General features: G+C 57.7%; 2 protein-coding genes across 4 annotated transcripts in view; one reads left to right on the top strand and one right to left on the bottom strand.

The window, feature by feature from the left end:
* The window catches only part of RFX1 (regulatory factor X1), a 35,417-nt gene extending 21,260 nt beyond the window's left edge, over nucleotides 1–14,157 (top strand). For all 3 annotated transcript variants that reach the window (XM_070373539.1, XM_070373537.1, XM_070373538.1), the window contains 14 exons: nucleotides 1,276–1,370; nucleotides 5,219–5,597; nucleotides 7,370–7,551; nucleotides 8,531–8,650; nucleotides 8,742–8,857; nucleotides 9,080–9,198; nucleotides 9,280–9,389; nucleotides 9,827–9,978; nucleotides 10,060–10,157; nucleotides 11,223–11,372; nucleotides 11,476–11,684; nucleotides 12,303–12,456; nucleotides 12,539–12,584; nucleotides 12,722–14,157. In XM_070373539.1, coding sequence (XP_070229640.1) covers nucleotides 1,276–1,370; nucleotides 5,219–5,597; nucleotides 7,370–7,551; nucleotides 8,531–8,650; nucleotides 8,742–8,857; nucleotides 9,080–9,198; nucleotides 9,280–9,389; nucleotides 9,827–9,978; nucleotides 10,060–10,157; nucleotides 11,223–11,372; nucleotides 11,476–11,684; nucleotides 12,303–12,456; nucleotides 12,539–12,584; nucleotides 12,722–12,891 — 2,100 coding nt within the window. In that variant the 3' untranslated portion in view covers nucleotides 12,892–14,157. The remainder of the gene's footprint in view (nucleotides 1–1,275; nucleotides 1,371–5,218; nucleotides 5,598–7,369; nucleotides 7,552–8,530; nucleotides 8,651–8,741; nucleotides 8,858–9,079; nucleotides 9,199–9,279; nucleotides 9,390–9,826; nucleotides 9,979–10,059; nucleotides 10,158–11,222; nucleotides 11,373–11,475; nucleotides 11,685–12,302; nucleotides 12,457–12,538; nucleotides 12,585–12,721) is intronic.
* A 94-nt stretch (nucleotides 14,158–14,251) lies between these two features.
* Nucleotides 14,252–23,516, bottom strand: DCAF15 (DDB1 and CUL4 associated factor 15). Its single transcript, XM_070373540.1, is given in 14 exon segments — nucleotides 14,252–14,805; nucleotides 15,181–15,296; nucleotides 15,370–15,474; nucleotides 15,703–15,788; nucleotides 15,880–16,008; nucleotides 16,102–16,193; nucleotides 16,302–16,688; nucleotides 16,691–16,735; nucleotides 20,048–20,218; nucleotides 20,306–20,445; nucleotides 20,525–20,631; nucleotides 21,212–21,347; nucleotides 21,436–21,533; nucleotides 23,360–23,516. Coding segments are annotated over 14 exon segments (1,800 nt in total). The 5' UTR covers nucleotides 23,492–23,516; the 3' UTR covers nucleotides 14,252–14,749.
* Nucleotides 23,517–25,001: the final 1,485 nt, after the last annotated feature.

The following is a 25,001-nucleotide window of genomic DNA, read 5'->3' on the forward strand; positions in this document are numbered from 1 at the left end:
GAGAGCTCTGGATTGCCCCTCCCTGACACCGGGTGGGGTCTTCTGGTCGGGTTGCTGCCTAGTGTCAGCAGCCCGGTGGGCGGTGGAGGCCTGGACAGCCGCCCGCTGCCGGCCCCGGTGACCCCTCAGTATCTCTGTTTGTCCTCCAGAGCTCAGGCAGTCAGTTTCCCGCTAGGAAGGCAGAGCAGCAAGAGCCCTGGCCCACGCCGCCACCGGAGCCGCCGCCGCCCCGGCCGCCCACGCCTGGGCCCGGGCCGGGTGCGCTGGCCCCGGAACCGCCAGCTTGCCGCGGGGAGGCCGCGCAGCTAGGCAGCCCCGAGCCGCTGCCGCCCCATTACGAGCCGGGCGCCGAGCAGTGGGTGGAGCTGGTGGGCTTCCTGCCCCCGCACCTGCTCCTGCCGCAGCAGAAAGTGGTCCTCGAGCCACTACCCGGGCTGCCGGCCCGAGCCAGCCCCGACCAGAGGGTCAGGATCCAGAGAGTCCCCCAGGTGCTAGTGTTCGGCACGGCCGCCACGGCCCTCAAAGTAGGTGGCGGACGCACGGGCGGGGGTGCGAGGGGCGGGCGGGGGCGGGATCCGCCGGCCCCGGCCCGCGCCCGGCCCCGCAGGCCCTTTAGACCCCACCTCCACCCAGACAGCCTGGGAACCCATCTCTGATTACCGCACCGCCCCCCCCCCCTCCCCGCCCTACCAAAGCGGGCTCCTGGTCCCAGGCTCTGCCCCTACAGACTGGGATGGGGGATGGGTGGGGAACTCAGGCCCCGCCCCCGCCCCGCTTTGTCAGTAGTTCCAGATTCTGGCCCACCAGTGGGGCCCCAGCCCTGGTCCCGGCTCCGCCCGTCGCATCCTGTGCACCTAGGCCCCGCCCCCATAGGCAGGGGTCCTCCCTGATGCAGGCGCCTCTCCTACAGCCATGGCTAGTTCCCGGCTCCGGCCGGCTTAACCGTCAGGCTTGTACCAGAACTTGGCTCTGCCGCTGGGGTTCAGCTTTCATGCCCGCAGTAGGACCCTGTCTGGGGTCCCCTCCACCCACCTCATCTCAACCCTACCCTTGCTGTCCCCAGTTCAAGCAGAGAGGCCTGGCTTTTCCTGACGCCGCTGTGCCTCATTCCCAGCCCTGGCCCTGTCCAGGGTGTTCAGAGAGCCCCTAAGTGCAGCCTCCCAGCCGGGGATCTGGGAGTCCCCGTGAGCTTGGCCAGCTGCCAGACTTTGAGAAGCAGGGAGGTGGGGAGCCAACCCACCCCTGACCCTCTGTGTCCCCTTCCTCCCATGCCAGGTGCAGCAGCTCCAGCAGGTGCCGGTCTCACACGTGTACCCCAGCCAAGTGCAGTACGTGGAGGGTGGCGATGCCAGCTACACGGCGAGTGCCATGTGAGTGGGGCGGGGGTGGGGGAAGGGACAGGAGGAGGAGCATGGGTCTGCTCAGGATCCCTTCCCAGAACTTGAAGCCCCAGTCTCCAGCAGACCAGCTAGCCTTCAAGGTGAAAACAGGTGATAACAGTGAAGCAGAGGGGACCCTGGCATGTTGGGAAAGGCGTTCCAGCATTGCGTCAGGCTTTGGAGTCAGGGAGGGGGCTCTGGTTCTTTGCAAAAAAACAAAAAAACATGGACTTCCCTGGCAGTCCAGTGGTTGAGACTGCGCTTCCGATGCCAGGGGCGCAGGTTCGATCCCTGATCAGGGAACTAAGATCTGACACGTCACAAGACATGGCCCGAAAAGAAATTGCAAAAAAGGAAAAGAAGTTTAATTTTACAAGATAAAATTTTTAATGAGTAAGGAACGTTAAACAGTGAAGAAGAAATCTTTACTCCTGATCCCCAAGCCTGCCCCAGAGGAGATGCTGCGCCCCATTTCTTTGTTTCCTCCCTGAGATACTCTGAGAATAGAAATTACCTGCTTTGTGTGTTGAGAAATAGAGGCAGTGTGTTCTGTCCCCTGTTTCTTCCCCTGCCACATAGCTTGGAGCTCACCATGTGGGTCTCAGTTATTCTCTTTAATCACCGTGTGTAACTCCACTGCTCAGTCACAGCATGAATGTCATATGGCCAGTCACCCCCAGCTAGCACGTAGACGACTTCCACTCTCTGCTGCTGTACATGGCTCTGCCTTAGTACCTGCCATATCAGGCATATGTCAGCCCCAGGCCTGCCCTAACCTCAGCTCTGGCTCCTTGCTGGGGATCCTCCACACACCACCACCTTCTGTCTCCCCTTCTTCACAGTAATAATTCCAGGACTTAGAGTTATTCTAGTTGTCCGTTCAGCTTCCCAGGGGGCACTAGTGCTAAAGAACCTGCCTGCCAAGGCAGGAGACGCGGGTTTGATCCCCGGGTTGGGAAGATCTGCTGGAGAAGGGCATGACAATCCACTCCAGTATTCTTGCCTGGAGAATCCCATGGACACATGAATTATTTCAGTTTTGAGAAGTTTCATTGACTTTCTTTGCATTTGCCTGATGTCTTTCTCACGTCCCAACCACCTGTCCCTGTGGGCATGACACTGGGGGTGGATTAGCTCATGGAATGACTTGATCCCTGGGTCCTGATCCTGTGGGTGTGGGGCCCCGGCCCCTGAGTCATGGTCTACAGCATCCAGCGACCTCATGGTTCTGTTGATTAATTTCCCGCACTGCCTGGCTCTCATCTGTGCAGGTGACCAGTGCTGGCGGGGGCCACCGAGGACATTCCAGAGAGGAGCCTAGCTCCCGAGGCCCCCAAGGGCTCTTCTGCCTCTCCCTGGTCTGTCTTTGGCTTCTGTTTCAATTCTTCCCTCCGTGACTATAGCGTGTGAGTGATCACACAGTAACTCCGCTGTTACCATCAGATTCTTCTGCTGTATGACTTTCTTGAGGGCACCATATCTTCTATCTCTCCCTCACAGTGGGTCATTTCCACCTTTCCAGCCCTTTGCTGGTCTGGATTCCTGCTCTGACTAAAGCCACACCCCCTGGGCTTCTATCCATGGCCCGGTTTAGCCTGTGTCCAGTTGTTGTCGTTCAGTCGCTAAGTCGTGTCTGACTCTTTGTGAACCCATGAACTGCAGCACATCAGGCTTCCCTGTCCTTCACTGTCTTACGGAGTTTGCTCAAACTCATGTCCACTGAGTCAGTGATGCTATCTAACCATCTTAATCTCTGTTATCCCCTTATCCTCCTGCCCTCAATCTTTCCCAGCATCAGGGTTTTTTTTTCCAGTGAGTTGGCTCTTTGTATCAGGTGGTCGAGGTAGATACACACATTCATTCTGGTAGTCATTTGGCAAACAGTTGCCATAGCAACATTTTCTGAGAGCACAGTGTTGCAGGTAGGGTGCTGGGCTGGTTTTGGTTCCTGCCAAAGGGGGTGGCAGGGGCACTTAGCAGTACTGGCTCAGGTCACACACTTCTGGAGTCACTCGTGCCATGATGTGGACTATGTAGGTGTGTGAACCAGGACACAGTGAACAAGAGCTGCATCCTGGGGTCTGATGGATGATGCTGTATACCAGGAGTGACCACACTCCCACCACCACCCCAGTTGCTCTCCTTGCTGCTCTGGGAGGCCCGTAGGACTCCGCTCCCCGGCATCCTTCAGCACCTTCTGGGCCAAGGACACTCCTGACGGGCCTCCCTCCTTTCTGGATTTTAACATTTTAGCTTATGTTTTTTATAATTACTTTTATTTTATTTCTTTATTTTTGGTTGCGCTGGGTCTTCAGTGCTGCGTGGGCTTACTCTAGCTGTGCCACGCGGGGGCTACTCTAGTTGCGATGCACAGGCTTCTCATTGCAGTGGCTTCTCTCGTTGTGGAGCACGGACTTTAGAGCTCCCAGCCTTCAGTAGTTGGAGCTCCTGAGCTCCAGGGCACAGGCTCAGTAGTTGTGGTACATGGGCTTAGTTGCTCCACAGCGTGTGGGATCTTCCCAGACCAGGCATCAAACCCATGTCTCCTGTATTGGCAGGCAGATTCTTGACACACTGAGCCACCAGGGAAGCCCAGCTTATGTTTTCAAACGCCTAATACATTGTGCGTGTGAGCCAAGTTGCTTCAGTTGTATCTGTCTTATTGCGACCTCGCAGACTATAGCTCACCAGGCTCCTCTGTCTATGGGATTCTCCAGGCAAAAATGCTGGAGTGGGTTGCCATTTCCTTCTCCAGGGGATTGAGAGGGCTCAAAAATCAAACCTGTACCCAACCATGTTTAGTGAAGTGGCTGCCCCTGTCCACACACCCTTCACCCCAACGAATAGCAGATACAGATAATGAAATGCCATGCGATCTCTCCCTTCTTCCCGAAGTATCATCCATACCCCTCCCTGCCTCTTTTGTTCACCTAATGGAACATACTGGACCTTGTTCTTTGGTGGGACCTCAAGACCTTCCTCCTCCTCTCTCACCCCCACATAGGAAATCATCAGCTTTTAACTTGACATCCCAGTAGAGATAGACCCCACCCCCCACCCCCAACCATCCATGTTATCCTTGCTACGATTTGCAGCCTTGAGTTCATGTGACCGAATAGTTGGAGACCTCTCCAGGGCGGGATGGGTCGCTGGGTCAAAGCGAAACATATGTGCGCCTTAATAGTCGTCGCTGACCAGCCCCTCATGGTGGCAGCCAATGGATTTAGAAGTAGAGCTCTCACTTTTCCCCACCCACTTCCTGCACCTCGTGTCCCTTGACATGTGCCACCTTCCAAAGTGCCCTCAATTTACCTTTGCACTTGGCTTCTCCTCTGGCTCCCTTGCTAGGACGTTAACCTCCCCCAGACCCCAGGGTGGGGCCTTTTCTCTTGTGTCCACTGTTGGGTCCAGCGTACCTAGAACACTGCCCAAGCAGGCCTTCAGTAGTTGTTGGTCTTTTTTTTTGGCTGCACCACCAGGCTTGAGCAATTTGAGTTCCCCGACCAGGCCCCCCAGCAGTGGGAGCGAGGAGTCCCAACCCCTAGACTGCCAGGGAATTCTCTCAATAGTTTGTTTTCTGAGTGACTGAAGTATTTAGCCCGTTGCAATTTACTCAGCTCTTCCAGTCTCAGTTCCTCACGGCTGAAGCGGGGACTCCCAAGTCACAGGACTGTTTTGAGGATTCAGTGAAGAATTGCCCATCAGGCACTGTGGGGTGTGCAGTGCATGGGGCTGTTGCTGCCCTGCTACCCCCCACCTCCACTGCAGGGCCCCCCTCATTATGCCCCTGGGCCACCCAGCTCTTATCCCCTGTCTCCTGCCCTCTACTTCTTTTGTAGCCGCTCCAGCACCTACTCCTACTCTGAGACGCCACTGTACCCGCAGACGGCAGGCACCAGCTACTACGAGGCCGCGGGCACGGCTGCCCAGGTCAGCACCCCGGCCACTTCCCAGGCGGTGGCCAGCAGCGGCTCCGTGCCCATGTACGTGTCTGGAAGCCAGGTTGTCGCCAGCTCCACCAGCAGTGGGAGTGGAGCCAGCAGCAGCAGCGGCAGTGGCAGCGGCAGCAGCAGCAGCGGCGGGGGTGGTGGGGGTGGGGGTGGTGGCGGCGGCGGCGGCAGCGGCGGTGGAGCAGGCACCTACGTGATCCAAGGCGGCTACATGCTGGGCGGTGCCAGTCAGTCCTACTCGCACACCACCCGTGCCTCACCAGCCACCGTAAGTGCCCACCCAGCCCCAAAGGAGACAGAGGTTGGTGGGGGGGCTCTGGGCAGGGGCAGCAGGCGATGGGTGCCAGCCACCGTCCCCAGGAGTCTGGGTAGCCTGGTGCCAGGGCACTCAGGTGAAGAGGTCCTGGGGTTGACTCCTCACTCTGTGGCCTCAGGGAACCTCCTCAGCCTCTCTGGGCCTCAGCTAATACGCCTGAAGCTCTTGGAGCTATTACCCAAGGAAGTGTCATCGAATCTGATAGTCTGGCGATGGCAGATAGATAGCATGGGGCGAGAAATGCAGGCACCACCATGCCAGGAGCTACCCGAAGCAAGGATCTGTGTCTGTCCAGAAAGGCAGTGAGATAACCTTCCTGTGCCCAGAGCAGCTCTGTGGAACAGCCCTAGGGCCTAATCCTGATGGGGCTTGTCATCAGCTCTGTGACTGTGGTGGGGTGTCCCGGCATGGTCCTTGTCCTCCAGGAGCTTGAGGTCTGAGCGATGGCTTCCCGTCATGTTTAACTCCCGCCCTCTCCCACGGCCACCCATTGTGGACATCATTACCAAGACCGAAGCTTTCTCAGAAGACAGGACATCCCTCATGCACCCAGGAAGCCTGGCTTCTAGTCTGAATTTTTTAATGCTGGTCATGACCCCCATAACTGACTTCATGACTCCCGAGTGGGTTCTGAAAATGTGTTCCCCTAGACCCATGCTGTCTGATAGAACATCCTCCAGTGATGGATATGTTCTTTGCTTGCTGCCTAGTGTACAGGCCTCGGGACACATGAGGCTATTGAGTGCTGGAAATGTGAGTTTCATAGTCCTAGAAACAGAATTGTTGTTATTTTTTTATTTTAGAATTTTAAAAAATGATTTACTTTTGGCTGTACTGGGTCTTCGTTACTGTGCTTGGACTTGTGCCTGGTCTGTGTCGTTGCGGGACACAGACTTCTGACTCGCCGGCTTCTCTTGTTGCGGAGCATGAGCTCTGGAGCGTGCGGGCTTCAGTAGTTGTGGTGCACGGGCTTGGTTGCCTCATGGCACATGGGATCTTCCCAGAACAGGGATCGGACCCGTGTCCCCTGCATTGGCAGGTGGATCCTTAACCATTGGACTCCAGGGAAGTCGCTGAGTTATTTTTCAGAAAAAATGATCTTGAAAGAATTATGGTCACAGAAGCTGCAGAGATCCCTGTGGACCCCCCACCTAAGTTACCCCACTCGTTACAATTTATGTATCTGTAGTACAGTATCTAACTCGGAAACTGACAATTGGTCTTATATGGGGGTATCTACTTCTGTGTCTTTTTATAACATGGGTAGATTTGGGAAACCACCATCAAACTCAGAATGCAGAACTGTCCTGTCCCCGCAAAGATCTCCCTGGTGCTACCCTTTTAAAGTCTCCCTTACCCTCCTCCCTTCCAGCATTCCTGACCCCTGGCCATCATGAATCTGTTCCCCATTTCTCTAACACTGTCATTTCGAGAATGTTCTGTGGATGGACTCATACTTGACGTGACCTTTTGACACTGGCATTTTCCATTCCGCCTACATTCATTTAACAGCTCTCCGCAGCTAGTGGTGATGGCCTGGGACAGCGCAGTTCTAGAGAGTTCTGCTGGATTTAGTTCCCATGGGCAAGGGTGACATGACACCCTCGCCAGCATGGTTGTCAAGATCACAATTGGAAATAAATAGAGCACTTAGCGACGAGCACTTGAGAAATGGAAGCCATTCTTAGCATTCTTCTGATTCTTCCATGCCCCTCGGGCCCCAGGTCCAGTGGCTCCTGGAAAACTATGAGACGGCCGAGGGCGTGAGCCTGCCGCGGAGCACCCTGTACTGCCACTACCTGCTGCACTGCCAGGAACAGAAGCTGGAGCCCGTCAACGCCGCATCCTTCGGCAAGCTCATCCGCTCTGTCTTCATGGGCCTGCGTACCCGCAGGCTGGGCACCAGGTGGGGCCACCTGCCCCTGACAGCCCCCAGTGGCTGTAAGGCCCGCCCTCACCCTAAGTTTCAAGGTCCTCTGCTCCCCTTGTCCCTTCACTCCTCTCCAGCCCCAATGGCCTCGTCTCAGTTCCTCTGACGCTCACATGCTCCTGCCCCAGGGCCTTTGCACTCTGTGCCTTTCTCCGTCTGCTGACTCAAATATCCCCTGGCCCTCCTAACTAAAACTTCAGCTTTCCCCTACCTCCTTGGCATCCATCTCACCTAGTTTTTCTCCTGAGCACCCATCCAGGATGCCTTTCATGTTACTTCTCATTTCTGATCTGTCTTCTGATGCTGAAATGCACACCCCTTGAGAGTGTGGGGGCTGCACACAGTCATTGCTTAATCACGGCCTGTGAGTCAGTGAATTCACAGAGGAAGGAGCAAGGAGCCCTCCCGTGAGCCCACCCTTCTCTGCCTCTCCTTTGTGATCCCCCACACCTTTCTGGGCTAAGCCCTGCTCTTCTCTTGGTTCCAGCTCCCAGTTCAGGCCTGAGTGTCACCTCATTCAGGCAGGCATGCATGTAGAATCTTGGGCAGAGTCCCTCGTTTCTCTGTGCCTCCGTTTCCTCAGCTATCAGGCTAGGATGCTAGGAGTACCCTTCATAGGGTAGAGATGAGAAACACGTGCCTTCGCATGTGCTCAGTGCTCAGAACAGTGCCTGGCAAATTGTTATGACTAGTAGTCAGCAAAGACTTGCTAAGTGCCTGCCCCCGACTTTGGTCCTATCTTCACAGAGCTCAGTCTGCGGGTGGGGGCCTCTCCTGGCCCCCATAGGCCCCATGGCTTCCCCAGCCCAGCACCCCCAGCTCTGTGGAACATGGGTCTTACCCCCGGGGCTCTGTTTGGCCCCCTAGCAGAGAGGAGGTGGGTGCGATGTAAAGTTCCGAGTGGATAATCAGGGGCTACCCCCAGCCCAGCCCTCACCCTCTGCCTCCCTCCCAGGGGCAACTCCAAGTACCACTACTATGGCCTGCGCATCAAGGCCAGCTCGCCCCTGCTGCGGCTGATGGAGGACCAGCAGCACATGGCCATGCGGGGCCAACCCTTCTCCCAAAAACAGAGGTAGGAAGGCGGGGCTGGCTGGGTGCTGGCAGGCAGGGAAGGACGTGGCGGCCTAACTCCCCATCCCATTGCCCACCCATCCCTTCTCCAGGCTGAAACCCATCCAGAAGATGGAGGGCATGACCAATGGCGTGGCCGTGGGGCCACAGCAGGCCACTGGGCTCTCGGACATCAGCGCCCAGGTCCAGCAGTACCAGCAGTTTCTGGGTGAGGGCTCCCTGGACTCTGGGGTGGGGCCCAGGGCAGGCTGTGCAGCCCCCAGAGAGCCAGGAGATGGTTCACTTGCCCTCCCTGAACCTCATCACCCCAACTGGTCATGGGGGAGCTTGGTAGCCAAGTGGTGCCAACTTAACAGGATCCCAGGATGAGGCTGAAAGGGGTGGGTAGGTGGGACTGGAAGGGGCTCACGGTTTCTTCTCTGCCCTCCAGATGCCTCAAGAAGCCTCCCTGACTTCTCAGAGCTGGATCTCCAGGGCAAAGTGCTGCCCGAGGGCATCGGACCTGGGGACATCAAGGCCTTCCAGGTCCTATACCGGGAACACTGTGAGGTAGGGCACCTGGGCAGTGGGCAGGGGTGAGGGGCACCATGCTGCCCCCCGACCGCCTCGAGCATCTGGCCTCCCCAACAGGCCATCGTCGATGTCATGGTGAACCTGCAGTTCACACTGGTGGAAACGCTCTGGAAAACCTTCTGGAGGTACAACCTGAGCCAGCCCAGCGAGGCGCCGCCGCTGGCTGTGTGAGTGCCCCGGGGGGAGGAAGGGAGGAAGTTGTGCACCTGCGAGTCTGACCTCAAGGCTGGGGTGGCCAGACCATGCAGGGGCGGGGGGCTCCTCTCTGATCCCCACAGTTTGTGGGGCCCCTGTGGCCTTCTGAACCCGCCTCCAGAGTGTGCCTGGGGACCAATCTGATGCTCTGTGTGTGGGATGGCGGGCCCCACCGAGCCATTTCCTCCCTGCAGTGGCTAGGTGCCTGGGTCCCCATGTACAAGATGTTGAGATCCCTCTCTGACCCTGGGGGCAGTGAGGCCTGTATCAGCCTGACCCCGGGGGTCTTCAGGAGGCAGAGGGTACCTGCCCGAGCCCAGGGTGGGGTGAGGGTGCTGTGCCCTTCTGACCCTGGGTGCAGGACTGTGGAACAGCCTCGTAACGCCTCGGGCCGGGTGGGTGCCCACAGGCACGATGAGGCTGAGAAGCGGCTGCCTAAGGCCAGCCTGGTGCTCCTCTCCAAGTTCGAGCCCGTGCTGCAGTGGACCAAGCACTGTGACAACGTGCTGTACCAGGGCCTGGTGGAAATCCTCATCCCCGACGTGCTGCGGCCCATCCCCAGTGAGTGCCCGCCCCGCCCCGCCCCCACTCCCCGTGCCCCACTCCCCCGCCGAGTCCCCACCAGCCCCCTGCTGCCCCCAGGTGCCTTGACCCAAGCGATCCGGAACTTTGCCAAGAGCCTGGAGAGCTGGCTCACCCACGCCATGGTGAACATCCCCGAGGAGATGCTGCGGGTGAAGGTGAGGGTGTGAGGTGGGGGCGGAGGGGCCAGCTCGGGCCCACAGCTTTGGGTCCTCCCTCCTGGTTGGGGGCGCTGGGGGCCTCGGCCTCCTCTGCCTGTCCAAGGCAATAAGATGCGTCCCCGTGTTTGTCCCCTCAGAGTGAGCTGTGGGTGTTGTCTTCACAAGCCAGCTTCCTCAGGTGCCCACTTCTGACACAACCCACTTGTGGTATTTCTGTATGCAACACATCATCTTAAAATAAAAACCAAACGCAAACTTGAGGTAGTTCTCTTCAGAGAGCTTCAGCAGAAAGTGCTTTAGATGTTCAGAAAGAGATAAAATGTTAAAAAAAAAAAGATACCTATAAGGAAACAGAATAATGGCCCTCTCCATCAGTGCCACACATCCACTAACTACCAAGATATTTGGAAATAGATGGAATGGGCTTGCTCTTGAGCAAAAGGAAAAAAGAAAGAAAAAAAAGTTGTTAAAGTCCTGAAAATGCTCACAAGACTGGATGTCAGAAGAATGACCCCCGGGGTCTGCTGGACCAGAGAGCTGGGCTTGGTCTGTGGAGAAACTAGAAACTGGATCCAGGGGGAGTCCTTCGGAACTGGCAAGACTTATGTATTCATTCATTTATTATACACACATTTATTGAGCACCTGCTGTGTGCTCGGCCTGGTTCTAAGTTCTGGGAGCACAGCAGTGACCAAGATGGACAAAACTCCAGCCCTCCCGGAGTTGACATTCAAGGGAATAATCAAACAGAATGAAGCAGAAGGTTATGGAAGCGGTGCCCTTTCTGGGCTGTGCCCTCCCAGATCTTCTTATATGCTTTGATTAAAAATAATAGTGTTCAGATACATTAATTTTTTTTTTTTGGACACATGATTTGTGTGGCTGATGACCCAAAGTTTACAAATCCTGACCCTTTAATCTCCCAACAAAAGCAACAAGGTTTTTTCTCCCTTTTCGGAGAAAGAAAAAGGCTCAGAGAGGTCACAGTGGGTGAGGGAAGGGACCTGAGTGGGCGGGGGCAAGGGTGAATTCCAAGAAAGCCACAAGCCCGGGGCCCCACAGGTGGCAGCGGCCGGCGCCTTCGCGCAGACCCTGCGTCGCTACACATCGCTCAACCACTTGGCACAGGCGGCACGTGCTGTGCTGCAGAACACTGCGCAGATCAACCAGATGTTGAGCGATCTCAACCGCGTGGACTTCGCCAACGTGCAGGTGAGCGCCGGTAGGGCAGGTGACGAACTTGGGGTAGCCCGGCGGGGCGGGCCCCCGGGGCGGCAGCTGAGTCGCGGGCGCCCGCCTTCCTGCTCTGTCCCAGGAGCAGGCCTCGTGGGTGTGCCGCTGCGAGGACCGCGTGGTGCAGCGGCTGGAGCAGGACTTCAAAGTGACGCTGCAGCAGCAGAACTCACTGGAGCAGTGGGCGGCCTGGCTGGATGGCGTCGTGAGCCAGGTGCTCAAGCCCTACCAGGGCAGCACCGGCTTCCCCAAAGCCGCCAAGCTCTTCCTCCTCAAGTGGTCGTTCTACAGGTGCGCCCCAGCTGGGCGGGAGGCGCTCGCTTTGCAGCAGGGCAAAAGGGGGCAAGAAAAGGCCCCGCCTCTTCGAGGAGGGTGGGGCTAGACGAGGACCATCTCCTTCAGAGTGCGGCCAGAGAAAGTCCCGCCTCCCTGAGGGACTGGATACCTTTTAAGAAGGCCAGGAGAAGGGAATGGCACCCCACTCCAGTACTCTTGCTTGGAGAATCCCATGGACGGAGGAGCCTGGTAGGCTGCAGTCCATGGGGTCGCTAAGAGTCGGACACGACTGAGCGACTTCACTTTCACCTTTCACTTTCATGCATTGGAGAAGGAAATGGCAACCCACTCCAGTGTTCTTGCCTGGAGAATCCCAGGGACGGGGGAGCCTGGTGGGTTGCCGTCTATGGGGTCGCACAGGGTCGAACACGACTGAAGTGACTTAGCAGTAGCAGGACTCTGCTGGTGGTGGATGGGTCTAGGGCCCTGCCCCTCTCTGATGGACACCCCGGGGAAACTTGTACGGGGCTGGGTGGTGGTAGCTGCGTTTGCTCAAGCCTGGTTCTCATGGCAGGGAAGTGGGGCGAGAGGTGGGTCTGGGCCTGAGGGTCTCCTGTCTGTCGCCGGCTCCAGCTCCATGGTGATCCGGGACCTGACCCTGCGCAGCGCCGCCAGCTTCGGCTCCTTCCATCTCATCAGGCTGCTCTACGATGAGTACATGTACTACCTGATCGAACATCGTGTGGCCCAGGCTAAGGGCGAGACCCCCATCGCCGTCATGGGCGAGGTGCGCGCAGCGGGACGCTGAGGGCACGGGGCGGGGCGCCCCTGGGCAGGACCCTCACCCCTTTTCTCTCCCCACCTTCCAGTTCGCCAATCTGGCCACCTCTCTGAACCCCCTGGACCCGGACAAAGGTAGGTAAAGCCAGGACCTGAGTTTGGAGGTCGGTACAGGGGGGCTGGGATGGAGGAGGCGCCAGTTGGGGCACCGCGTAGGGGCCTGGTGGCGCGGCCGCCCCGCGCTGAGCCAGGCCCCGGTCCGTGTGCTCCAGACGAGGAGGAGGAGGAAGAAGAGGACAGCGAGGATGAGCTGCCGCAGGACATCTCGCTCGCGGCCGGCGGCGAGTCGCCTGCGCTGGGCCCCGAGGCTCTGGAGCCACCGGCCAAGCTGGCGCGGACAGACGCGCGCGGCCTCTTCGTGCAGGCACTGCCCTCCAGCTAAGCCCGCGGCCTTCCCCACCCCACCCGCCCTCCCCCGCTGCCCCTCCTCGCCAGGGTCCCTCACAGCTTCTGTGGCTTCGCTGTCACCGCTCCAGCTTTGGCCAGGGCCAGGAGGGGCCTCCAAGACAGGGAAGGCTAGGGGGTACCTCCCCCCCATGGGGCCCGCACAATCACAGGGCCGGGCGGAGCCGCAGCTGCAAACTCTGACACAAAAGACGTGCCTTAAGGAACCCGCCGCAGTGCCCAGGTGCCCCCTGGGGCAGCCAGCTTGGCCCCTTGGCCCCAAAGGCTGCATCATCTCCCTCCCTCCCCCAGCCCCACCCCCACCACCCCAGGGGGCAGGCAGGCAGGCCCCCTACCTTGCAGAACTGTTAACTTATTCAGCTCGCTGGCTTTGCACAGCCTGTCCTGGGCCCAGCCCTGAGCCCCGGGTGGGCGCAGGTGGGCATCACCTGGGGACCCACCACTGTCGGCAGCAGCAGCCCCGGGACCCCTCCCTCAGTAACCCCACTGCTTCCCCCTCCTTGGTATAAGTGCAATTAAAGCCGTGGGTGTCGCATCTTCTCCAGTGCTGGACCCTCCCGTGCCCCACAGCCCCAGAGGGGGGCACTGCCCAGCCTGGACAGAGGGGGAGGGCAGAAGGGGCACCATCTCTGGCTTCCAAAGAGCAGCAGGCTGGGCCGGGCGATGAGCCCGGAGGGGCCTGCTGCAGGCAGCGGGCCCGGAAGTGCCCACGCCTGCCCCAGCCGGGGCTGGGTGCTCCGCTTGCTCGTACCCAAGCCCCCAAGCACCCTTGCCGCTGGTTTGTAATGGAATCTCCACGCTCCTACTCGACCCCCACCTCCGCTCCTGGAGACCGTGCTTCTCCTCCGTGTGTGGGACCTCTGCCCCCTCCCAACCCCCACATGACTATTGTGCGATTTGTGAGCGGAGTCGGTAACTTGTTGGGTTTTTTTCCAACCATCATGGCCTTATCTGTTCCGGTTTTCTCAGTGTTTTCAACCTGTGAGATAGATGTTTATGGCAAAAAGTGAAAAAAGAAAAAAAAAAAAGAACCTGACCTATTGTATAAAAATCACTATTTTGTGTGCTCCGCGTGCTACAGCTTTTGGGAGTGGTTTGCCCACTCCCTCTCCCACTCCTCTGGGCCTCCCTTCTCCTGGCGGTGAAAGTGTCCACGCGTGTGGTAGTCTAGTGTGCCGAGCTGTTTTCTATCTTTTTGTAGTCTTTCTTAAAACACAATAAATTCCACTGTCATATTTGGCTACTGCTGACTTGCCGGGCTTTGGTGGGAGCCTGGGGGCTGGAGGGGGGCCAGCTGGGCCCCAAGCTCATGAGTAGCAAGCAGTGAAGGGAACTGGTGAGGTTCAGAAATAAAACATTTATTATGTGAAGAGGAACAACAGGGCCGGAAGGGGGCGGTGTGACGGCCACTAGGTTCACCTCAGGTAGGGGCAACAGAGGGTGGTCGGGGCAGGGGTCTGGGATCCATCTGGCCTCCCTGGGCTGTGTGGGGGGCCTTGTCCACACCTGTAGCTGAGGAAAGGGGCGAACTCTCGAGGAACGAGGGCCCGCGCCCAGCTTAGGGTGAAGGCGGGTGCTCAAGGCAGGTGGGGCAGGGGGCTCTCTTCCCTCTGCCCCTCCCCACTTAAATAGGCATAAATAAGAAGCGTCCAGACTCTCAGGCCACCAGGGGCTGCCCGGCCCAGCCCCCTTCCCGGAGCCTAACACTAGTGCCGGTCATCGGTTGGTCGGTTGGTTGGTCGGCCGGTCGGCCGGCCGGCCGGCGGCTACCAGGAAGGCAGCCAGCTCCCAGGCCGCGGAGGTAGTTGGAGTCAGTGTCCAGGGCGGCCGGGCTCTCACAGCACAATCCACGTGTATCGCTCGCTGTCTGCCAGAACTTTCAGTGAGCACCCTGCAGTGGAATGTGGGGACAAGGCCTTGGAACCTCTAGCCGGCCCAGTCTGCAGGAGAGGCTTCTCTCTTTCCCTGACCTGATGGCGGCCCAGAAGGCTCTAGCAAGGCAGGTGCAAGTTATCTCTGCCTCGGGCCTGCAGCCATTCAATTAATGTCTGCTGAATGAATGAATGGTTGGCGGGCCGTCAGGTGCCACATCTGAGCTGGCCCCCTGGCCCTGGCCTGGGCTGTCCTCACCTTCACCCCACATGCCACTGCTCAGCCAACGAGCTCCTTCATTCAGCAACATTTAGCAATTAGCGCCCGCTCCAGGCTCCGCCCAGCCCCAGGATCAGGACCCCAGTCCCGAACTGTCGTCAGGTCAGTGCCCCACCTTTGTGCAGAGCCTCGTTGGTCATCCTGTTGACGTATCGGCCGCTGCTCTCAGGCACCAACCACTTCATAACCATGTCCACACAGCTCTTGCGATATGAGCTCCAGACGCTGCCGCTGAGGAAGAGGGTATGAGCAACTCCCAGCCCTGGGCCCAACCCAGCCCTGCCCCGCCTCGATCCTGCCTCACCTGGTCTGCCCTTTGACCTCAGTGAGGTCGCCCACGCTGACTGTCACAAAGATGCCCGTGTTGAGGTCCCATGCCACCTTGAGACTGGTGTGGTAGGTCTTTGGTCTATGGGAGGGAAAGCTGGTGAGCACAAGAGACAGCGGGGGACTACAGGGTCCCTGAGCTGGAACCCAGGCTACCCTAAGGCGCTTTTATCTTTGGAGCAATAATGGAATAGCCTATGCGAGCTTTGGGGAGCCAAGGGGAGTTTTATCATACGCTACCTCCCCGCACTGAGCTATCATGAGCGCAAGCCCTGCGGGCAAGGGTGAAGGTGGGTCCTTGCCCACTCACCGGAGCTGGCCTTCCTCGGTGGGGGATGGGAACGCCAGGAGCAGCAAGCCAATGTTGATGAGGACCTGGTTGGTCTCTGGGCAGACCTGGGGGGCGGAGGGTGGACAGTGACAGCTACTGAGAGTGCCACCAAGACCAGGGAGGCCCTGGACCGCCCTGCCTGACACCTGGACCCACCTCCAGGATGACAATGTCATAGTCGCTAAAGGAACAGAACTGGTGACCCCAAGTGGCGTCGTGGCGGATCACCTCGTTGATGACATACTCGAAGTCCAGTGTAAGCTGCTCAACTGTCAGGTACTGACCCTGTGGACAAGGGCAGGGGGAGAACTGTGCCCACCGCCATCCCAGGAGGTGCCCCAGGAGCTGCCCCTTGGCCTCCCCACCACCCACACCCACCTGGACAACGGCCTGCTCCCGCATGGGCCGCAGGTTGCGACCGCGGAGATCGGTCACCACGAAGGGCAGGGAGATCTTGTCATCCTCGAACTCTAAGGGGGCAGGACAAGGTGGTAGGGATGGCGGTGGGAGGCCTGGAGGCTCTCAAGGCCAGCCTCCCATGCTTGGGGCCCTGCCCAACAGAGGGGCTCCCCACTCACCATCCTCTGGCTCCGTCCCCTCACCGGACCCCAGCACGTAATAGAGCTTGGTGTAGTTGACGTATCCAGGCTCTGGGGCGGGCGCCTCTGCTGCAGGGGGGCTGTCCCGGGGCACCGCCTCCCCACCTGGGCCAAGAGGCTCAGAGGGCAGGCGGCAGCGGCTGCCTGAGGGCCCTGGGCAGGGAGGTGGCCGGACTTCCTCCGAGGTCCCACCCTTGGCCTCTTTGGCCCGGCGGAAGATGTCAGCCACAAACTCCTTGGCTTTGGCAATGGCAGGCGAGGGATCGGGGGGCCCAGAGGGCCAGGCTGGGGCCGCTTCAGGGCAGAGGCTGGGGAGAACAGGGGGCAGCTCTGGGCTCTGGGGTCCAGGGGGGCTGGGAGGGGCTGGGGGTAGGTGGTGTGGTCGTACAGGATCTGGCAGAAGCTGCTATCTCCTGGAACACACAAATAAAAAGTGAAGGAGATAGAAGAGGTCAATAGGTGAGTTTAAGTCAACGCTTTCCTGACCTCCCTCATTACCCTGGGTGGTGGGAGGGGCGGTGGCGTGGATCTTAGAAATCCAAGAGGAGGCCCTCCTGGAAGACTTACATATGCTGAGATCAGTCCAAACCAACCAAAACAGAAAAAGGCCTCACACACACACATGTTCATTCAAACCTTCCTCTTAAGCATCTGCTGTATGCCCCATACTGAGGACATAGGAGTGAACAAGACAAAATTCCCTGCCCTTGGGAGCTGACATGTATGGATAACAGCAGTCATGTATGGATGTGAGAGTTGGACCATAAAGAAAGCTAAACGCCGAAAAATTGAAGATTTTGATCTGTGGTGCTAGAGAAGACTCTTAAGAGTCCCTTGGACTGCAAGGAGATCAAACCAGTCAATCCTAAAGGAAATCAGTCCTGAATATTCATTGGAAGGACTGATGCTGAAGCTGAAACTCCAATACTGTGGCCACCTGATTCGAAAATCTGACTCATTAGAAAAGACCCTGATGCTGGGAAAGATTGAAGGCAGAAAAAGAAGAGAATGACAGAGAATGAGATGGTTGGACGGCATCACCGACTCGACAGACATGAGTTTGAGCAAACTCTGGGAGGTGGTGATGGACAGGGAAGCCTGGCGTGCTGCAGTCCATGGAGTCACAAAGAGTAAGACATGATTGAACAACTGAACTGAACTGAATCGGGGAGCTGAGTTATGATGACAGAAGATAAAAGCTACATAAGGGCTCCCGTGGTGGCTTAGTGGTAAAGAATCCGCCTGCCAATGCAGGAGACATGGGTTCGATCTCTGATCTGAGATGATCCCACATGCCCAGGAGTGACTAAGGCTGCGCGCCACGACTGAATCTGCGCTCTTGAGCCACAACTGCTGAAGCCCGCACAACTGGAGGCTCTGCTCTACAACAAGAGAAGCCACCCAATGAGAAGCCCACGCACCACAACTGGAGAGCAGTCCCCGCTCTCTGCAACTAGAAAGAAGCCTGCATAGCAGTGAGACCCAGCACAGTCAAATAAATAAGCCACAGAGGCCTGACGGTTTACCACACTGTCTTCTGTCCTTTTCAACTTGAGACAGACCAGCACAGGCAGAGCCTGGCTGGATCCCAGGCCTCTCTGTGGCTCCACCTAACCCTAACCCTAACCTGACTGGGGGCCAGATCTCCCTGTGGAGAATCTCAGTGTGAAGAACCCAACGCATCCGCCAAGCAGCACCACCACCAGGCACTGGGCCCCCCCTGTAAGCAGCCCTTGTAGAGGGGAGCTGTCCTCTCAGTTCAGAGACTCGGGGCCAAGGCTCAGAGAAACTTGTCCAAGCTCACACTGAGAGATAATACAAGTATGCCAACACACTCATGTCTGCCAGGGCAGTGGCACTTCTTCCGGAGAGGAGGCAGACAAGTGGAAAATGTTTGCGTTAAACCCCACCTCTGTGTAAATACCCTCCTAGGGTGAGAGGGGAGAAGGCAATGGCACCCCACTCCAGTACTCTTGCCTGGAAAATCCCATAGACAGAAGAGCCTGGTGGGCTGCAGTCCATGGGGTAGCTAGGAGTCAGACACGACTGAGCGACTTCATTTTCACTTTCATGCATTGGAGAAGGAAATAGCAACCCACTCCAGTGTTCTTGCCTGGAGAATCCCAGGGACGGGGGAGCCTGGTGGGCTGCCGTCTATGGGGTCGCACAGAGTCGGACACGACTGACGCAACTTAGCAGCAGCAGCAGCAGCAACAGGGTGAGAGGAGTGTCGACACCGCCGACAGTGCCCCCCGCCTGGGCCGAGCACACGGCCGCATCCTGTCCTGTGCAGCCCTTGCTAGCAGGGTGGGGGCAGCCGCCCCATCCAGGCATAGCTTGTTGGGGGATCACGGTTTGGCGAGAAGCAGAGCCTTGCCCACACTGGTACAGGTGGCCAGGGCAGGGGTGGGAGGCCCCTGGAAGAGCTCGAGGACAAGGCACACTGCCCTTGCTGGTCTGTGGGCTCAGTTATATATACATATATAACACATCCATGACTTCCCCAGTGACTCAGAGGCAAAGAATCCACCTGCCAATGCAGGAGACCCAGGTTCAATCCCTGGGTTGGGAAGATCCCCTCGAGGAGGAAATGGCAACCCACTCCAGTATTCTTGCCTGGAGAATCCCCATGGAGAGAGGAGCCTGGCAGGCTACAGTCCATGGGGTCATAGTTGTACGTGACTGAAGCAACTAGGCACACACACAAGCGTATATATAGGATCTTCTTCTCATGTCCATTCCCCTCCCTCCCCAAGGGGCAATCGTTTTAAACGCAGGTAGTTGATATCTTTTTTTGGCCATGCTACTCAGTCTGCAGGATCTTAGGTCCTCCCCAACCAGGGACTGAACCTGGGCCCTCGCACTGAAAATGTGGACTCCTAACCACTGGACCCCTGGGGAAGTCCCAGTGGTCATCTTTATTGGACTGCATTCTGGCGTAACTGGAACACATTCTAAACTCATATATAAACGGCATCAGTAACAGGTTACAGATCTCCTTGTGTTTCTTTTGCACATGAACATGTCTTTAACGCACACTCTCCACAGACAGGTATGCTGGGGCACTCCCTGCTGATCCGGGGGAGGTAACCACCCAGTCCTACCTTCCCAAATGCCAGGCGGGCCCCAGCTTCTGCCACTAAAGCCTCGGACACACTTGGGCGCAGGGCTGCTGCTGGGCCACAAGCATCCTCTGTTGCCATAAGGCCCTGGGAGAGCAGGAGCCCCCTGCCCCCAGCCCCATGTCAGCAACAGCCAAAACCATGAGACAGCCCTCTATCCACTAACCACTCCCTTAAGTTTTTAATCAATCTTTCTCTTTTTGAATAGAAGGACGCACTGCATGGTGGACATGAGACTATTTGAACTTGACATCACTAAAATTAAATTTAACAACTCAGTTCCTTGGTCACATGAGCCACTGTCAAGTGGCTACTGGTGGCAGCTGTAGCAGATACCCCAAACATGGACCCTCTTAGCCCCATGGAAAGTTCCAGTAGGCAATGCTGGGGCGGGGGTGGGGGGGCAGGGTGGCTGGGTTTGGAACCCACATTGCCACTTCCTGAACAAGCGACTTCACCTCTCCAGGGTCTCAGTCACCTCATCTGTGATGCGGGGTAGGGATGGCACCGACGTCAAGGGGCTGCTCGGCCAAGTCATCGGGTCACAGGGCCCCACGGCTGGGAGCGCGCACGCAGGGCCCGTCGGCAGACCCAGGAGCCTACCTGCCGAGTGCACCGAGACGGCGCAGGCCACTAGAGAGTAGCTGGTGTTGAGCAGCACCACCTGGTCCTTCTTGAGCTGGAAGGCGGGCTGGAAAGTGGGGAAGGGGTAGACCACCTGGTACTTGGTGTGCAGCATGAAGCCATGCCGCAGGCACTGCGCACTCGGGTCACCTGCAGCGACACAGGCCACGCGGGCTCAGCTGTGGCCGTGGGGCAGGGAAGCAGGCCGCCCGGCGCCCCAGGCCCCCAGCCCCTCACCTGGGTGGGCGCGGCTGGCATCCCGGCAGGCGGCGCAGCGGCCCGGCGGCGGCACGGCCACGGTGCTGATGTAGATGTCCCGGTGGTTCTCGTCGCTCATCACCATCATGTTCATGAGCATGCCGTTGGCTGAGCGGGTGCTGGGGGCCGGCGGAGCCTCAGAGCCTGGCCTGGGCGCCCGCCCCCACCCACTCCCCACCACCCTATCCCAAGTCTCACTTGAAGCCGAAGACAATGACCTTGGAGGCGTCACTGGGCCACTCGCACACGGTCAGGTATAGGTCACTGTAGATCTCCTCGTCCTGGAAGAGCCGCACCTGGCGGACCTGAGCAGCAGGTTCTCATGGGGGTGGGGTCCAAGCGGGCCAGGGCCAACCTGAGGCTGCACCTGCCGACAGTCTCAGGCCAGGGAGCCCCAAGCAGCCTTCACCACACACCCCGCTCGGCCATCCTGAGAACACGCTGAGGAGGCTCATAAGAATTTCCCCACAGGTCGGGGAGACAGGGAGGCCAGGCCTAGGATAGGACGCAGCCAGACCCATCAGTTCCAAACCCAACCCACCCTAAGACCGGTTCACCTCTCTGAACTCACGTGGAAACTGGGGTAACGGCACTCACCTCCCAGGGTGGGACATTTGAAGAGTCAAGGTCAGGGCTAAACCAGGCATGGCAGCCTGCTTGGTTCTAATAGACCTAATGGGTCCCTCCTGCCTTGAGCTGTCAGACCATAGGAAATCCTGCCATTTACCCACTTTCGGCTCTGAAGATGGCAATTTCCTACAGTTCGACCTAACACTTGGAGTCCTGACAACGGCCCTGAGAATACACTATCTTCAATTTGTGGCCATGGAACTTGAGGCTCAGAGTGGGGTCATGTGGTCAGAAAGGGAGGTGGCCTGGCCCTACCAGCTTGAGCTTGCTGTGCACATTGAACTCCCACCAGTACAGGTGGTAGATGTAGAAAGAGAAGTCGTCGTCCCCACTGCTGCTCGTGTAGGAGAGAACGTAACGGCCGCACTTGGAAAAGCCCAGGAAGATGTGTCTGTGGGGATGGCAGGGAGGGGCCAATGGCCACGTCAGGGCTGGCCGGCCATCCCACCCCGCCAACCCCTGCGTGGCCCCTGCCTCACCCTGCGTAGAGGAAGTCTTCATCCACAATGTTCTTGAGAGAGACGCAGACCCTGGGTGGCAGCTTCCGGAAGAGGCGAGGAGAGAGCTGCCCACTGATCTGGGGAAGGGGCAGCCAGGGCTCTTGAGACACCACGTGGAAGAAGCGGCCTGCAGCCCCCCCATTCCCCTCACACAAGGCAGAACAACACCTTTGGGGTCCAGCCCAGCCACACAGGCCTACTTCCTACCAACCATAACAGTCCAGGGTGGTCCAAGCTCTGGAAGGTGTGAATGGCTTGCGCCTGTCTCTCCACCAGGGCCCCATGCCACCCTCCCAACTCCACAGCCTAAGGGTTCCTCTTGCCTGAGGTTTCCCTGGTGGCTCAGATGATAACCTGCCTGCAAATGCAGGAGACGTAAGAGACATGGTTCGATCCCTGGGTCGGGAAGATCCCCTGGAGAAGGGAACGGCAACCCATTCCAGTATTCTTGCCTGGAGAATTCCATGGACAGAGGAGGCTGGCAGGCTATAGTCCATGGAGTCACAAAGAGTTGGACACGACTCAGTGACTGACATTTTCACACGTTCCTCTTCCAAGGCTATGAGGACTATCACTAGCATTGCTTCCCCCAGTCACCCCTGGCCCACACTGGGCCACCTGTCTGTCTTCCTGAAGGCTACTTGAAGGCACAGTAAGCTGTTGACATCGAGGATCACTAAGGAGGCTGAGATGGGGGCTTGACCAACTCCACTCACCTGTTCCCAACCCACCAGCCTATACACAGGGCGCTTAGGTCCCTGGGGGGCTGTCTGTTGAGGCAGACAGAAGGGTAAACCTGACTAGTGACTGTCCAACTCCTGCCCAACTCCCCCTTCTCAATTAACAGCTGCCCTCCAACTGACTCCCGCATCCCAAAACTTCAAGGAAGGTTTTGGGTGGGGAGCAGGCCCAAGTTGAGCATTGAGGAATCAGAGCACCTCGGATCCTGCTACCCAGTCTAATGGGGGAGATGCAGCCCAGCCCTCGAGGAGATCCCAGAGTGGAATAACCCTGTCAGCGAGGCCCAGGCTGACTGGGAGACACAGTCCCCCGCCATGGAGCTTCCAAGCTAAGGGCGGAGCCACAGCCCAACCCAGGGAGCAAATCAGGCTGAGGGTGGGGACTGTCTCTGCTCCAGGAGTTCTAGTCAAAAGGAGAAGACACAGCCCTGCCCTCACAGAGTTCCCAGACTGATGGAGAAGACCGCACGACTCCTGATCCACGGAGACACAGACCTGCCCCACTTGCTGCTGACCTGACAGCAGATTTACACGCTTGCCCTCCCAGAGCTGGCAACCCGATGGGGAAAAAGATTCCAGCACGCTGAGAGTTTAGTTTCATGGGGAGACAGAGCCTTGCTCAGGTAGCTGAAGATCAGGCCCTCTCCAGGGAGCTCCCTCCCATTCAATGTGGGAGGCAGTTACAGGAACTCCCAGCTCTCCTGTGGTCAGAGCTGGACAGAGAGAGGAACTCCAGGCGGAGGAATCCCAAAGCCGGTAGCAGAGTCTGTGCCAAGGGGGCGGTAAGGCTCCATAACGGAAGGGCCAGGGGAGCAGGGTTTTGAAAAACGAGTCTGACCCTGCGTCGCCCCCTTTCTCTTCACTCCTCCAGCGGCCTCTAAGGCCCCCTTCATCCAAGCCCGTCCTCGGGACCCCGCCCCCAGCCCCTCCATCCAAGCCCCCTCTCAGGGACCCCGCCCCCAACTCCCTCCATCCAAACTCCCGCCGCAGCACCCCCAATCTAAGCTCTCTCCCTGGGGCCCCGCCCAACCCCCCTCCTCCAAGCCCCCTCCCCCGGGGCTCCGCCCCCAACCCCTCACCCCGCGAACGCCCTCCCTCCCCGCCGCCTCCCTCGTCCCTCCTCCCTTCCCTCCGACGCGCTCCTCCGAGACTCCAGGCCTCACCTTGACCCGCTCCAGCTGCTTGAGGACGTGCTCCCGCCGCCGCCCCGCTGCCCGCTTTCCTCCGGCGCCCCCGGGGCCGCCGCCGCCGCTCCCGGCCCCGCTGTTCCGCTCCGATTTCGAGCTGGGCGCCATTTTCACCCCCTCCCTCCACTTCCGGAGCAACCGGCCTCTTCGCCCCACCCCCGCCGCCTCTTCATTGGCCGTTGCTCGACACTGCGGCCCGCCGGTTGGGCGAAAGCCCGCACTCTGGGCTTTTTCCCGCTACGCCTGTCCATCACTGCCACCTCGACCCTTGATTGGTAGAGACTGTACAGTCCCGGCTGCCCGTCGCCGTATTCCCGCCTTCCCGCAAGGACGCACCCGTCAGAGGCCCCATTTGCGCCCATGACTTTGACCCAATAGGCAGAGGAGCCTATCCGTCTCCAGGGCGTCACGCCCCCTTGTGGCTGGTGGGTTTCCATGGAGATGCAGGCGGTCCTGGCCTGTGGGCGGGGCGATGAGCGCCTGTGGTCCAGAAGGGTCTTAATCCCCAGCACAAGGATATCCGCGCCCAGTCTGGGTACAGCGAAGGCCTGGCAAACATACTGGGGCTACCGGCCGGGCTGAGGAAAGGGATTTACAAAATAAAAAGATGAAATTGATTAAAACATCTTTCAGGACTTCCCTGGCAGTCCAGAGGTTTCAGGACTTCCTCATGGCTTCAACTGCAGGAGGTATGGGTTCCATCCCTAGTCCAGGGACTAAGATCGCACGGTGCAGAGGGGCGTGAGAAAAAAAAAAAATTCAGATGGACTGGCGGGCGGCCTGACCAGATCATGATGATGGTAATAACAACAACATTAATCACTTATATAGTACTTTATACTTACAAGAAACAGTTCTGCACTTAGAATCCTATGTAGTAGATCACTGTTATGCCCATTTTATAGATAATAGTAATAACAGTTGTTTAATGTCAGATATGAGTATCATCTTCCTGTGCTTTAGCTTATTTAACTTTCAAAGCCGTTTTCCAGATGGATCCTTTAATTATCTTCATTTTTAAACGTGGTGAAACTGAGGCTTACAGTGTACTGCTCCTGAACACCTGGCACATGTATATATATACACCTCAGATGCATGAGTGTTGTGACCATAATTAGAGAAGAATAGAATGGATCTGGCTTTCATATTCTTCCAACCTCTGTCTTCATTTATTCAATAAATACTTACTGAGCACCTACTATGTTCAGTGAATAAGACAGGGCTTATTTATTTATGTGGCTGTTTCAGGTCTTAGTTCCATCATGGGAGATCTTTTGTTGATTGCAGCACACAGACTCTCTAGTTGTGGTGCGTAGACTCTGGAGTGCACGGGCTCAGTAGTTGCCACTGGTGGGCTTAGATGCCTCATGGCATGTGGGATCTTAGTTCCCCCACCAGAGATCAAACCAGTGTCCCCTGCATTGCAAGGCAGATTCTTAACCTCTGGACCACCAAGGAAGTCCCTAGTGACTCATTTTTAGAAAAAAGAATGGAAAGGGAAAATGTAGTCTGGCAGTGAAGAAACTTGGCAGATAACACCTCAATCAAGTGATCAAGTTTATCATTATAGTGATAAGTAGTGTGCATGTCATGGGCACTTGATGTGACGTGAGGACAC

The sequence above is a fragment of the Bos mutus genome, chromosome 7, assembly GCF_027580195.1.
Source record: "Bos mutus isolate GX-2022 chromosome 7, NWIPB_WYAK_1.1, whole genome shotgun sequence".
Classification (NCBI taxonomy): Eukaryota; Metazoa; Chordata; class Mammalia; order Artiodactyla; family Bovidae; genus Bos; species Bos mutus.